The sequence below is a fragment of the Scylla paramamosain genome, chromosome 6, assembly GCF_035594125.1.
Source record: "Scylla paramamosain isolate STU-SP2022 chromosome 6, ASM3559412v1, whole genome shotgun sequence".
Lineage (NCBI taxonomy): Eukaryota > Metazoa > Arthropoda > Malacostraca > Decapoda > Portunidae > Scylla > Scylla paramamosain.
The window spans coordinates 32486574-32501996 of record NC_087156.1 but is presented as its reverse complement, the minus strand read 5'-3'; the positions used below and the strand labels follow the sequence as shown (position 1 = coordinate 32501996).

Sequence of the window (15423 nt, the reverse complement as noted above, 5' to 3'; positions counted from 1 at the left end):
GTGGTGGTGGTGGTAGTAGTGGTGGGAGGGATAACTCCTAGGAGGGGGTGGAACAGACATTCTCACGCTCCTCATCTGGTTTCGGAGGAAGGGATTGGTGGGTTGGAGGATGGCTGGCTGGCTGGCTGGCTGGCTGGCTGGGTGCGGAAAGGGTGCGGAGGGGCAGGGAGGGGCGGTCAGTCAGTGTGTCGCCCTGCCATCTGTTGCTGCGGCTGCGGCTGCTGCTGCTGCTGTTACTACTTCTCTTGCTGCCGATGATTATGATGCTGATTGTCACTGAAGAAGAAATAATGGTTCTTTTGACACTACTGCTACTTTACTACTACCACCGCCATCACCACTACTGTTAATATTGTTACTGCTGCCACCACCACCACCACCACCACTACTACTACTACTACTACTACTACTACTACTACTGTAACCACCAGCACTACTACTGCTACTACTACTACTACTACTACTACTACTACTACTACTACTACTACTACTACTACTACTACCACCACTACTACCACTACTACCACTACTACTACTACTACTACTACTACTACTACAAATAATAATAATAATAATGATAATAATAATTTAAATTGGTTCATGAATCGTAATGAATCAGGCAATGAGAGAGGGAGAGTGTGGGGTGAGGAGGGAGGCATGGAAGGAGGGAGAGTCATAAAAGTGAGGAGGGGGCTGAGGGAGAGGAAGATGAGGAGTCGGGAGGGATGGAGTTTCCCACCTTGACCTTTGGCATCGTAACTATATAGTGTTCATGTAGCGAAGGTAGTATGGCGGTAGTAGAGGAGACAACATTCGTGATTAACATTATAGAAGAGAATGTTAACTTAGTCTTTTCATGGTCCTTCAGATTCAAAACTTGAACAGTACCCTCTTTGTATTATTTCCTTTTGGGGGCTCAGGGGCGGCCGTCTTATGGCGTGGCAACAAGTTTTCTTTAAATATTCAGACACTTGTTAGTCATGGATGTATGCAAAGCTGGCACGCTGAGATAATATGTGGCTGTAATGAACTCTGGTGTACATTTGATAAAACTTTAGCTTGGGTTTCCTCATGCCCTTTTTTACCGTCTTGCTATTGAACTACCATTGTGTTGTCAAGAGAGAGAGAGAGAGAGAGAGAGAGAGAGAGAGAGAGAGAGAGAGAGAGAGAGAGAGAGAGAGAGAGAGAGAGAGAGAGAGAGATGCTTGTAGATACTTTCACACTTTGATGATTTTGTGGTTTTATTTTTATTTTTTTTTTTTTGTGTGTGTGTGTGTGTGGCTATAAGTGATATTGAATAGAAATGTGGATTCCTGTGAGGTGTTTCCTTGTCTTATTCTTTCGACCCTCCCAGAGCCAACTGTGACAAGAAGCAGCTGGAGGAAGGAAAATAAATAACGTTGATAGGAGGGAAAATCAGGGCAGGGGGCGGGAAAAGGAAGATGAGATATTAAGTGGATGAGAGAGAGAGAGAAAGATGGTGATGCTGAACTGTGCAATTATTTAGAAAGCTGCCCTCGCTTTGCTGATCCCTGACCCCTACAGAATAATCTCCCCCACCTCCTTCCAGCGACCCCTTGACCTTGAGGGAAAGCAGAACATAGGTTTATCGATTATGCTGTCACATAGTGCATGCCCGTGTGTGTGTGTGTGTGTGTGTGTGTGTGTGTGTGTAAGACTTGTAGGGTTTTCTTGAAAACTCGTGTTTCTGTGTTTTAATCTTGTTGTAATGGTAAGATCGTGACCACGTAGTCTCGCCTACGTGAGGTAGAGGTTGTCTTAATAATAACTTGTTTTTCCGACTCCGCAGGCGCCGACGTGGCGACTATGGGGAGAGGAAAAATGCGACGGCGCCATTTATACTGTGTACCTGAAGAAGGTGCGCTACCATCACCCTTCGCGGAGCATAACACAGGTAAGGCTTTCTCCAACGTGAGGAATATTGCCATGATAAAGAGTGTGGAGCGTGATAGTGCTGAATGTTAACACTACAACAACAAATTAGGGGAATGGGGCTTTGTTAACGAGGTTGTGCGGTTGGTTACTTGGCAGGAGAACGATGACGACGAGATCTCTCACCTGGAGTGGGAGACGGTGCGGGTCCGGTTCCTCAAGGCCGGGACTCTGGAGCGCCTGGTGGAGTCTCTGGCATCAGACACTGGGGAACTCGAGTCCACCTTTGTCAATGTGTTCCTGGCCACCTACCGCACCTTCTCTTCCACCAGACAGGTCCTCAACCTCATCATCGACCGCTACCTCGCTCTCCAAGCCTTCGCCTCCTCTTCACCTTCCTCTTCGTCACCTCCCAATTGCAATAAGAAGATCAGTGTACCACATCATCTCTGCGAGGATCACATGAAGTGAGTTTCATCAGACTGAGAAGATATACATTGAGTCTTCCTTGTTGCTAGCGACAGAAAGGGTTTGAAATGTGCATACTTCACTATCTAGTAGGAATATTGTGTTTTTGCTTTTCCTTTTCATTTACCCTTATCAGTCTTTATTATTTTATCTAATATATTTATTACCTATGTATTTTTTATATTTTTTTATGCAATGCGCCTGTGCCTTTCATGGTGTGGCGTAGATAATTATCTAGTCATGTTGCAGGCACTCGTCAAGCACGCGCGCGCATGCGCGCACACACACACACACACACACACACACACACACACACACACACACACACACACACACACACACACACACACACACACACACACACACACACACACACACACATTATTATTATTATTATTATTGTTATTATTATCATTATTATTAATTTATTATTTTTATTATATTATTATTATTATTATTATTATTATTATTATTATTATCATTATCATCATCATCATTAGCAACAGCAACACTAGCAGCATCATAGTATATTCACAAGAATTTTATTACATTTACTACACCAATTTCGTTATTGTTGGTGCAGGGCCCTGCGGCTCACCCTGCAGGTGTGGCTGGATGGATACCCTGAGGACTTCCGAGATCCTCCAGATTTTCCATGTCTGCAGCAGCTGAAGGACTTCACTTCTGAAAACCTGCCAGATTCTGACCTTCACATTAAAGTTTCCCATAAGCTGGAAAAAATGAAGCGAGAACATGATATCAAGGGTAAGAACACTTGGTAATGAGAGAGAGAATATATATGTGTATATATATATATATATATATGTATATATATATATATATATATATATATATATATATATATATATATATATATATATATATATATATATATATATATATATATATATATATATATATATATATATATATATATATATATATATATATATATATATATATATATATATATATATATATATATATGAGTTTACCATGATGGTATGACCTTTCACATAAACTACCCCAGGGGAATCATAGATTGGTGGTGATGAATTATGTCCCACTGATTCTTCTACTTAGATTTGTTGTGAAAAAAATAAAGTAAATGAATAAACATCACTGTAGGCTAGATTTGTTGGGAAAAAATAATATAGTAAATAAATAAACATCACTGTAGGCTATCAGGATAACGAATCAGTTATCAGAATAAAGTAATGGTAATTTGGTTTAGTAGTATGATCCTGCATTGTGCTCTTTTTAGTGTAATTACTAATGAAATAGAAATTAACACAATGGTATGATATTGGCAGGTTCTCCAATGCTGGACAAGATACTGTCATGTGGGGATGAGATGCGTGTCCATTGCCCTTCACCCATGACGAATGGCACACACCATCCTTATGATTTTCAGGATATACCAGATTCTACATTTGCCCAACAGCTGACACGCATGGACACAGTAAGTCTTTTATAAAACTCTCAGTTTCTAATATTTTTTTTTTGTCTGCAGTTAGACATATTTGCCCAGTGCATGAATTTTGAAATCTAAAAAATTAAAAATAATCAGTAACAGAATAACTTATATTGTGAAAAAAAGTTTAATTTCTGTTTTTCATTTTTGTTTTAATTATAAAGGAACCCTAACAGTGTTGTTCTATTATTTATTTTTATTTCTTATTATTCATTTTATTTTTATTTTTATTTGTTTATTTATTTATTTTATTTATATATTTATTATTATTATTATTATTATTATTATTATTATTATTATTATTATTATTATTATTATTATTATTGTTTAGTTATTTATTATTTGTATATTTTCATTTTATTTATTTATTTATTTATATATTTATTTACTTTATTCTTTTTATAAAAATACAGATGTATTCCCAGTCCCTGTGCCTCAAGGATTTTTCCTTAATAGCGTTGCTTGTGTTTACCCCATTTCTGTAGGTGCTGTTCAAGGGGGTTATTGCTCACCAGTGTCTGGGATCAGTTTGGTCACGGCGGGACAGAGGTCGTGGGGATGCATCTGCTTCAGTTGCAGCCACAGTGGAACAGTTCAATGCCGTGAGCTTCAGAGTCCAGTCTACTATCTTGGTTGACACTGAACTGAAGCCCTCACAGCGTGCAAGACTCATCACGAAGTGGATTGATATTGCTCAGGTGAATAATTATATTGGTATAATAATAGCCTTGTTATACAATAGTGTTACCTGTAATGATTATGTTTTTTTTTCTTTTGCTTAATGGTCATTTTCCTTCTTTTGTTGCAGGAATTAAGGATGCATAAAAATTTTTCATCCTTGAAGGCCATCATCTCAGGACTTCAGTCAAACCCTATTTATAGACTGAAGAAAACTTGGGGTGCTGTGATCAAAGATAAGGTAAGCATTTTACAGATATAAAACAATCAGATGATGGATGATAATTGAGTGTTTTAGGAAGTGTTTGAAGTTGACTTTTGAATGAATGGATCTTTTTTAGCAGACCAGAATACAGTGATAGAAATGGGATGTTGCAGATTATGTAAGAAAGAAAAGTAACTAATGCATGTTAGCTCCTGATAAGGCATAGTGGATGTTACAGAAACCCATGTTCACATACAGCCTTGCCTCAGCATGAAGACATTACACACATTCATATAATAATAAACAAGACTGTAGATGAAAGAGTGGATATATGAAAATATTTACATTTCTTCTCAACTAATGTATGCATCTCTTATGTAACTAGGCAGAGCTATTTGAAGAGCTTGCCAGAATATTCAGTGAGGAGAATAATCAGTTGAACCAGCGAGAACTGTTGATGAAAGAGGGAACTGCTAAACATGCTCAGACAGCCCATGCTAATGATCGTCACTTACCCAAGGCTCTGGAGAAGCTAGCTACTAATCCACTGGTATGTTGGATTCTCCACTTTATTAATTTATTCAGTTTTGCAATATCAGTCAGATATGTGAAAAGCAAAATATTAATATAAAATTGAGATATGATAGACTGCTAAACAAAGATGTTGTCTTGCAGGCTACAAGTTATGGTACTATTCCTTACCTTGGCACATTCCTCACTGATCTGACTATGATTGATACAGCCATTCCTGACACAGTAGCTGATGGGCTTATAAATTTTGACAAAAAACGCAAGGAATTTGAAGTCTTGGCTCAGGTAAGTAATCAGAAAAATGTATTTAATTTCAGGTTCAGAGAATAAACTTTTCTTAGTTGAAACTAGACTTAGTGAAAGATTATATCTTCTCTCAAACAATAAAGTAGCCAGGATATTCTAAAAATATATTATGATGATAATATTTATATATTGTTTTCCAAATTAATGTTTCATTTAGATATAACTGATTATTTTCAAAATGAATATTATTAAAAAATGGAAAATAAAAGATAAGAGGGAGATTTTGTAAGAATAAATAAGCTGTATAGAGTACCCAACATCTTTTATGTTTCAAAACAGGGTTATTCAGGTTCATGATATACATATTTCCAGATCCGGTTGCTGCAAGGCGCAGCAAATGCCTACCAGATGGAGAGAGATGAACAGTTTGAGCGTTGGTGGGAATCAGTTCTGGTGCTGGATGACAAGGAAGCATGGCGGCTGTCCTGTCAGATTGAACCTCAAGGGTCTTCCTCTACCAGAGAAGGAAAAATAAGAAAGCGAGCTCAGTAAGTTCTTGTTAAATACTAGTTGTTGCTAAATATTTACATATACATATATGTGCGTGTGTTTGTGTGTGTGTGTGTGTTTAAGTATCAGCTTATTTTATTTAGTATCCAATGACATTTGTTCTTCAAATTTATTATTCTTGATTGATTCTTCACAGGTATGGTCATCGTAAAAATGACAGCATTGCTAGCACTTCTTCAGGGTCCTCCAGCAGCCAGTTCTTTTTTGACAATGACTCTCTGTGCAGCCCACTCAGCCACAATGACTCTTGCTCCTTGGAGAGAAAGGTAAGCCTGCATATCTTCAATGCCTCATGTTCTGATAGCTCATTGTACCCTGTTACGATTTATGCAAAAAAAAAAAAAAAAAAAGTTGATTTTCATTTAATGTTGATGTAACATCACCACACTGCTAAAATAAACCCAAATTATCTTATTCTTTTCTTGTATTCTAGATGTCTACCTCATCCAGCAGCTCCTCACTTCCCTCCTTGGATGTGTCTGTCCACTCTGGTGGCACCACAACCTCTGGTCGCACCCCAGACCGCTCTGTTTCTACCACACAGCTCAATCAGCCACACCAAGCATCTCCATATATCACACCTGATTTTTACATTATCAGGGTGTCTATTGAAAGCAGTGCCCATGAAATAGAAGGTGAGTTGTAGGTTTTGAAATGGACCACTGTCTGGCATTTATAGGTCTTATAGCATGCTTGGGTATGTAAATATCTGTTGTGAGAAAGGAGATGGGTCTCTTATGATATGGCAAGAATAAACCTGTTCTACTGATCATTACTAATACAGAAAGATCCAGATACAAGTATGTCTTTGTAAATGACACACATGAAAGTATGGTCAGTGAAGATTTCTTCTTTCCCATGTATAGAAGTCCAGAGGCTAAGTTGAATTTTTTATTTTGTTTTAGTGAATGTTTTTTTGTGATTGTGTGTGTGTGTGTGTGTGTGTGTGTGTGTGTGTGTAAGGCTCTTGTTAGCCTGGGATTAAGAGACTTGGAGTGAAGTAAGAATGTGCAATTTCATTTTCATTGTTCAGTCTCTTTAATTTTGGAGCAAGTGAAGAAATTAAACTAATTTCAGGCAGTTGTTAATTCTCATTATTGTTGCAGGAGTGAACTTGTACAAGAGCATCATGTTGAGTAACTCTGAGCGCACCATTTCTGTCATACGCAAGGCGATGGAGAAGCATGGCTTTGAAGGCAATCCAGAGGATTATACTTTAGCACAGTTCCTCCCTGATGGAGGTAAGGTGATCTTTTTATGCCTAAGCTACAACTAAATTTGCCACATAAATAAGTTTCAATGAAATGACATGATCTTTGAATATTGAGATTAATTTGTTCTTCTGATAACTCGTTACAAACTCAGAATACTAGATTTGTATTGCTGGGCATGGAAGCAGTTCTGTCAACTTTTTTTATTTTTCACCATATATATATTTGAAAATGGCCAACAAAGTATTCTAAAGCTGATGTTAAGTATTCAGTCTTACATGTGTTCAATTACTGAAAATTCAAAAAACTTTTTCAAAATGTCTGAGATGCTCAATCCTGTATTGTCATTTTCCAAAATTACCTAACTAACATAATGTGCTTTTTGGTAATGTAGCCAAGAAATATTTATCACAGCCTTTTTTGTCTTCATAAGAATACGAAGAATTAAATTAAAAAATAGTTATAGAGGATTTTCTCATTGTATATCATCAGTGCCAAGTTTTTTTTATCATTTTTATTTTTTTTATTTCAACCCATTTCTTTTTATTCATTCCAGAGATGTTGCTGCCTTCTTCAGCAAATGTGTACTATGCCATCAATACACAGCATGACCTTAATTTTGTGCTTCGGCGGCGACGACATGGTGATGACACTACCATTATCAGGAGAAACCCCGCTAAGGACCATAAAGTACGGAAGAAGCTCTTGGTGACCTAGTCAGGTCAGCCATGTGACCTCATGACTGCCTGCATAGTGATCTTTGTAACTCAGACAAGCAGTCTTGATTGGCCCCATTAGGTAATTCAGCAAGATTTTGCTTTGCACTTCATGGCAACTAAAGTGTGTGACTACTGCATTATGAGTGGCATACTGTGGCTGTAAAGCAATAAGTGGAAAAAAAGTGGCAAAGCCGAAGGACTATTATGGACACTTTTGATGACTCACTCCTGAGAATTATTGTGCATTGACTTCAGCTTTTCACTTGTGCTGTGAACCCATGTTGACTCTTTATAAGTGATTTCCCATGATCCCATTGTCTAAACCAGGCATCCATGGTATAAGGCATTGAGATCATACCCATAAGGTATTGCTGTAGTGTACACATGTAGCTCCTTGTGAATACTGTTTCACGTACACAATACTCAAACATCTACATTACTCAGCTTTAAGACTAGGAACTTGTGAAGGATTCCTAACACGTGAGAATTCACATTTTTGCAATCCCGGTACTTTCTTTGCATACCCCTTTCATCTGGATCCCAGTTTCTTGTACTGAATTAGCCACGTTGCTAACTCAGTGCAGCCCCACATGTTGACCTTCCCCATGCATCTCCCACTACTGTCAGTTGCGAGTGGGAGTATTGTGCACCCTCACCTCATCATGCTCACATCCTGCACTCTGTGATTGGTGTAAAGGAATTCCTTTACACACTTCACAGTCAGTCTTAAGATACCCCTCACTCACTGGCATCTTCTTCACCTCACTCATCTTCACAAGTCCCAAGTAGAAAGTGCACTCTCACACATCCCAGCATCTTGCAACCCTCTCCTGTTTAATATTCTATCAGATATTTACAATTCACCTGTGTTTTATAACAAAAAATCTCAAAGTTATTTTCAAAAGTAGTATATTTACTTGCTGTTTATCTTTTTTGCTGAAAGATATTTTAATGCAGAGTACAGGTTTATTTAATGGAGTTCAAATTATATCTTTATTGAGCTGTAAATAGTGTTAAGCTCTTGTATACATGTACATTGTTACCTTTGTAAATAAATTCTAGAATTTTTACTTCATGACAGTGATGTTTTTTTGTCTCATTATTTCATAAAGATAAGTGGATGAGTTGCTTTTGGTATTTAAATATGGTATGCTGAAATATATTGAGGAAGTATTTCTACAAAGTATCAAGGAAATAGCAATGTGAAACTGCACTTACACATACAAGGTATAGCCAAAAAAGAGTGAATGATTTCAATATACAGCCAGCCATTATTTTTAAGATTGATTTTACAAAATGGTATCTCAGATTTTTTGTATTTTTTTTTGTTTTTCTTAATTTTCTTAATTTTCCTCATCAAGACCCAAGAAAGGTGAGGTCTGCCAGGTTCCAATTCCTCAATTCTGAGATTTTTTTCTCTCTCTTTAGTTAAGTAAACACTTTTCTCTTAGAATGTAAATACAAGACTGTAACCAAGACATATCTAGATATAATAGGGCCTTGTTATATGGGAGACATTCTGCAAAAGTTAAATTTTCAAATATTATGAAACCTATATTTTCATTAACTACAGGTGATCGATGTTCTGTAACCTTGTTTTAAACTCTCCAAATGTTAATTCTGGTACCTTTCATGATAACTAATAAAACAAATGATCCATTAAAGCAGTATTATGAGACAATTGTGATGTCATACATATTACATTTAAGTGTGCATCTTAACTCAACTTTTCAAACCTTGTCTGGGATATGCTTCTTGGCCATGGTTGAGTATGATTTGGAATAAGGGTCAGACATGCCTACTGAAGCAGCAGCATATTGCACCAACATTTTCAGAAACATACTTGCTGATACATAATGCAGTTGCTGGGAGTAGAAAAGCTCCAAAATAATCTTTGGGGCTGATGATCGTAATGGTTTTGATATCTACATAGTGCTGTCCTTCTGTTTGGTCAGTTTTTTTAATCCCTAGCCTCTCATGGCTAAAGATTTATTCCTTCTTTAGATAAATTTCTGTTTCTGTGAATGGTCCATGGGAGGAAGCATTGCAATAACTAATCAAGCAATATATTTTGCTTTAAGAAAGGCTGTTGTTTGCGACTGACTTGTTGCAAGATGAGTGGTTAGACATTTTATTGTTTTCAAATGAATTCACAATAATGGCAAGCTTGTATTAACCAAAGTCACCACAATATTAAAGACTGGGCCTGGCTTGTCAGGCTTAGGTGACAAATGCCACTTGAACACTAAGCACTTCTGTAATCTATGAATTACATTCTATGTATGAATGACAAAAGGAAGAAAAGAAAAATTGAAAGATATGTAAACCAAATATGCAGTGAATTACTAAGAGTAGAAAATTCATAACAAAATGGAGTTTTATATAGCTTCAAAATGGAATACAAAATTTAACTTTATCAACATGGAACCAATGGGTACTTTAAGAACCAGCCAAACTGCCTGGGTTAGTTATGACAATAGCAATGAGTCAAATGGAAGCAAATATCTTGCTGCAGGTTTGATACTTGGCAATTTCTCTTTCATATCTTAATTTTCAGATAAATTTCTCAGTGTTTCATGATATGAACTAAGACACTTACTATTGGACCATGATGAATGCTCATCACTGGAGGTACAAAGATTCCAGAAATTATCTTAGGATCTAACAGTTGTTATGATGGTCCCTATCACAACTTTGATCCTCTGTGAGTGCCTCACATGGTGAAGCAAGGATTCTGTGGAAGTCTAATGCCTTCCTTGGGGTGAACTTATCACTTATTTATAACAATTTGAAGAACTAAGGCAAAAATTCTGAAATGATACAGTTACTGCCTACTGGCACTTCATTTATGAGACTGATGATATTTTGTAATCTGCTGAGTTGCTTAGAAAACAAAATAAATTCTCAGGGTTGGTAATCAGGATATGACAAGAAATAACAGATTCAAACTTGAAAAAAAAAAAAATCAGATAAGAAAAAGAGATAGGATTGATTAGTTGATTCTAAAAAGGGGAGAGTGAGGAAATGTATCACAACATTGCAGTCATATGGCACTGTGAGATAGGAAGAAACTATAGAATGGTAAATGAACTGAATAGATTTAGAAGTCAGACTGTTAGTGCTGAGACATCAGAGAGCTATAAAACAAGATAGGTAAGACAAATTTATGGATGGGGATGATAGGTAAAAAATAGATGGTTATGTTTTATACATGGACTGCCACATGTAGCTATGCCTGATGGCTTCTTGCACCTTCACCTTCTTTTTTGCATTTTTTTTTTTTTTTTTTTTTTTGTAGGAGGGTCACCAGCCTAGGAAAACAAAAAAGAGGAAGAAAAAAATCCCACTGAGGTGCCACTACCAAGAGAGATGTCAAAAGAATCATAAAAAAATTGAAGGATAAGTGTCTTGAAACCTTCCTCTTGAAAGAGTTCACATCACAGGAAGGAAGAAATACAGAAGCAGGCAGGGAGTTCCAGAGTTTACCAGAGAAGGGGATAAATGACTGAGAATACTGGTTAGCTCTTGAATAAGAGAGGTGGACAGAATAGGGATGAGAGAAAGAAGAAAGTCTTGTGCAGTGAGGCTGCAGGAGGAGGGGAGGCATATAGCTAGCAAGATCAAAAGAGCCTTTAGCATGAAAATAGCGGTACAAGATAGCAAGAGATGCAATACTGTAGCGATGAGAAAGAGGCTGAGGACAGTCAGTTAGAGGAGAGGAATTGATAAGATGAAAATCTTTTGATTCCACCCTGTCTAAAAGAGTGGTATGAGTGGAAACTCCCCGTACATGTGAAGCATATTCCATACATGAACAGATAAGGCCCCTGTACAGAGTTAGCAGCTGGGGGATGTGAGAAAAACTGAGAGAGACAACTCAGAATGCCTAACTTCATAAAAGCTGTTTTAGCTAGAGATGTGATGTGAAGTTCCCAGGTTTAGATAATAAGTAAAGAACAGATCATTGTAGAAGAGGGGGACAGTTGAGTGTCATTGAAGAAGAGGGGATTGTTCTCTAGAAGGTTGTGTCAAATTGATAGATGGAGGAATTGAGTTTTGAGGCATTGAACAATACTAAGTTTGCTCTGCCACAGTCAGAAATTTTAGAGAGATCAGAAGTCAGGTATTCTGTGGCTTCCCTGCATGAACTGTTTACTTCCTGAAGGTTGGATGTCTAGGAAAAGATGTGGAAAAGTGCAGGGTGGTTTCATCAGCATAGGAGTAGATAGGAAAAGACGTTTGGTTTGAAGATCATTGATGAATAATAGGAAGAGAGTAGGTGACAGGACAGAACCCTGAGGAACACCACTGTTAGTAGATTTATGAGAAGAACAGTGATTGTGTACTACAGCATCTATAGAACAGTCAGAAAGAAAACTTGAGATGAAGTTACAGATAGAAGGATAGAAACCGTAGGACGGTAGTTAGGAAATCAAATTTTTGTGCCAGATTCTGTCAAAAGTTTTTGATATGTCTAAGACAACAGCAAAAGTTTCACTGAAATCCCTAAAAGAGAATGACCAAGACATGGTGGAGACAAAGTGGAGGAGAGGGAGGAACAAACCCTGAATCATCCCATGTAAAGTTTTTAGTAAATATTTGAGCAAAGAGTTCAGTTTTAGAAATAGATGAAATGGCAGTGGTGCCATCAGGTTGAAATAAAGGAAGAAAAGGTGAAGAAGCAAAGTTATGGAGATGTTTTTGGCTAAGTGCCAGAAGTTATGAGGGGAGTTAGATCTCAAAAGATTTTAACACTTTCTATTAATGAAGATCCGACACTTGTTTAGATCATGCTGATACAGGTTGGTCCAATTGGACAAAGCCTGTGTTGACTTGTACAGTACAGTAAATGGATCAGGTTTAACTACTTTTACATTTTTGATGTATATGTTCATATATAGGCCTTATTTATCAATATGATATAGAACTAAATTTTGATGTTAAATATTTTAACAAAAAAAAATCAAAAAAACCCACTTAGTATTTTTTTTTTTTTTGGGGGGGGCGTTTAATGCCAATCCTGACGAGAACAGGCTGTGTTAAACCAAGGTCTGGAAGGTTTAGGTTGTTGAGAGAGAGTGAGGAATGTATGCCTTCATGCCAGAAACCTGTTATGTGCTCAGCACACAGGTCTCTGACATGGAAGCAGTAGTCATTCCAAGGAAAATCAGCATAATACCTCCTCAGATCCCCCCAACTAGCAGAGGCAAAACATCAGAGGTACCTCCACTTTGTGGGATCCTGAGGAGGGACTGGAGCGAAAGGACAAGATACAGATATGAGATTGTGATTAGAGGAGCCCAACAGAGAAGATAGGGTAACAGCATAAGAAGAGTTAGAGGTTAGTAAAAGATCAAGAATATTGGACCTATCTCCAAAACGGTCAAGAATACGAGTAGGGTGTTGCACCGGTTACTCTAGATCATGGAGGACAGCAAGGTTAAAGGCTAGTTAACCAGGATGGTCAGTGAAGGGATAGGAAAGGCAAAGCTGGTGGTGAGCATTGAAGTTTCCAAGAATGGAGATCTCCCCAAATGGGGAGAGTCAAAATGTGCAACACTTTGAAAGTTAAGTAGTCAAAGAATTTATAATAATCAGAGGAGTTAGGTGAGAGGTATACAGCACAGATAAATTTAGTTTGATAGTGACTGTAGTCGAAACCGGATGGTGGAAAACTCATAAGATTCAAGAGCGTGGGCACGAGAGCAAGTTAAGTCGTTGCACACATAGACGCAACATACAGCTTTGGACTGAAGTGAAGATAGAGAAAGTAGGAGGGATATAAAAAGGGCTACTGTCAGTGTTATTTAAATGCTTTGTTAAATATTCAGTTGCCTCATTTACTACCAATGTTATCTTTCAAAATTATGATTTGCTTTTTGTACAAAACCATTTTATTAAGCTGAGGAGCCATAGTAGTTAAACAGTACAAGTCCTCTCACTCATTGCTGGTCTTTTTTTTTTTTGTGTGTGTGTGTGTGTTCCTTCTTCCACCACGTGTCAGCACAACCTTGGTTTATGTTCCTCCGCGAGCTCTTAACAATTTAATGCACACACACACACACACACACACACACACACACACACACGAAATAGAGCAGGCAAGACAATTGACTTAGCTTTCGTTTGTAACACCGAAGCCGGCACCAAGGAGACCTTAGACTCAACGAACGTCTGAATGGAGGAGGTGCATGTGGTTTGGAAGAACTGTGCTCCTGAATGCGCCTTTACTGACAACAAATAAGATGACTTCCCATATGTCTAATTCAATAAATGTTTTCTATCTCTTACGAAAACTGTTATTCGAAGTTCTAAAGAGATAAGATTTCCTGATTCATACAGCAACCAATACAAGCATTTTATGCATGGAAGACACATGGCATAACTTCTTATCTTTCTATAATTATGATTATTTTATTATATATATATATATATATATATATATATATATATATATATATATATATATATATATATATATATATATATATATATATATATATATATATATATATATATATATATATATATATATATATATATATATATATATATATACATATATAATTTTTTTTTTTCATGAGAAGGATTAACTTTGTTTAGTTCAATATTTAAAAAAAAAAAAACTCAATTCCTTCACTGTAGTAAAATAAGTCGAGTTAACTAGAAGTAAAGTTCAAACTGAAATGTATAAATTTCAATTTGGCAGTTAAGTAAGTACAGTTAAATATCATTAGAAACATTAGAACACTTCCCGCTGGACTGTGAAGAATAGCTACACAGACAGAAGACAATACCAAAACTTTTAACAAAACAGAAAAAATCAAAATCAAAATAAAATTATATCAGACATTTTTTTTTTTTTTGTGTGTGTGTGTGTGTGACATCAACGAAAGAAATTGAAAACAGAAAGAATTATATCTACGAAAAATGGAACAGAAAAAGAAAAAAAAAATCACCAAGAATAGAAGAAACAATAAAATAACCACGGAAACCATAAATGCACGTGGGAGCCGAAGCATAGGCAATCCCACGCATGCTACTGAGGACTGGACTGGATCAGTTAAAATATATAATGATAGGTTCAGGATGGTGGTACTTACCATTGATTATATGATATATGGAATGATCTTGTAAGTGTTAGAGCTATACTGTAGATAAATTTTCGAGACATGTTTTATAATTATTATGTAGTACAGATAAAATGAGCCTGCATGCAAGAAAGTCCCCACACAGTGCGCATGTGCGAGCAGTCTCTCCTCGAAATTGGCCGCCACCTTCTCATCATCTAACCTAACGTTACTAACATAACCTAACTAACGTACCATAACCTTAACCTAACCTAAGTATCCTGTACCAAATTACTGGATAGGGTCTCTTATCTATTATAACACATTATTTCTTCTAGGTTAGCTAGGTTAGCTTAGA

The 15423-nt window shown here is 36.9% G+C and overlaps 1 protein-coding gene across 11 annotated transcripts in view; it reads left to right on the top strand.

Annotated features, from left to right (window-relative positions):
* LOC135101614 (ral guanine nucleotide dissociation stimulator-like) overlaps positions 1-9075 on the top strand; it is a 45205-nt gene extending 36130 nt beyond the window's left edge. For all 11 annotated transcript variants that reach the window (XM_064005836.1, XM_064005833.1, XM_064005826.1 and 8 more), the window contains 13 exons: positions 1811-1915; positions 2053-2360; positions 2945-3126; positions 3675-3823; positions 4321-4533; positions 4644-4754; positions 5104-5268; positions 5394-5534; positions 5868-6043; positions 6202-6331; positions 6499-6700; positions 7172-7306; positions 7833-9075. In XM_064005836.1, coding sequence (XP_063861906.1) covers positions 1811-1915; positions 2053-2360; positions 2945-3126; positions 3675-3823; positions 4321-4533; positions 4644-4754; positions 5104-5268; positions 5394-5534; positions 5868-6043; positions 6202-6331; positions 6499-6700; positions 7172-7306; positions 7833-7993 — 2178 coding nt within the window. In that variant the 3' untranslated portion in view covers positions 7994-9075. The remainder of the gene's footprint in view (positions 1-1810; positions 1916-2052; positions 2361-2944; positions 3127-3674; positions 3824-4320; positions 4534-4643; positions 4755-5103; positions 5269-5393; positions 5535-5867; positions 6044-6201; positions 6332-6498; positions 6701-7171; positions 7307-7832) is intronic.
* Positions 9076-15423: the final 6348 nt, after the last annotated feature.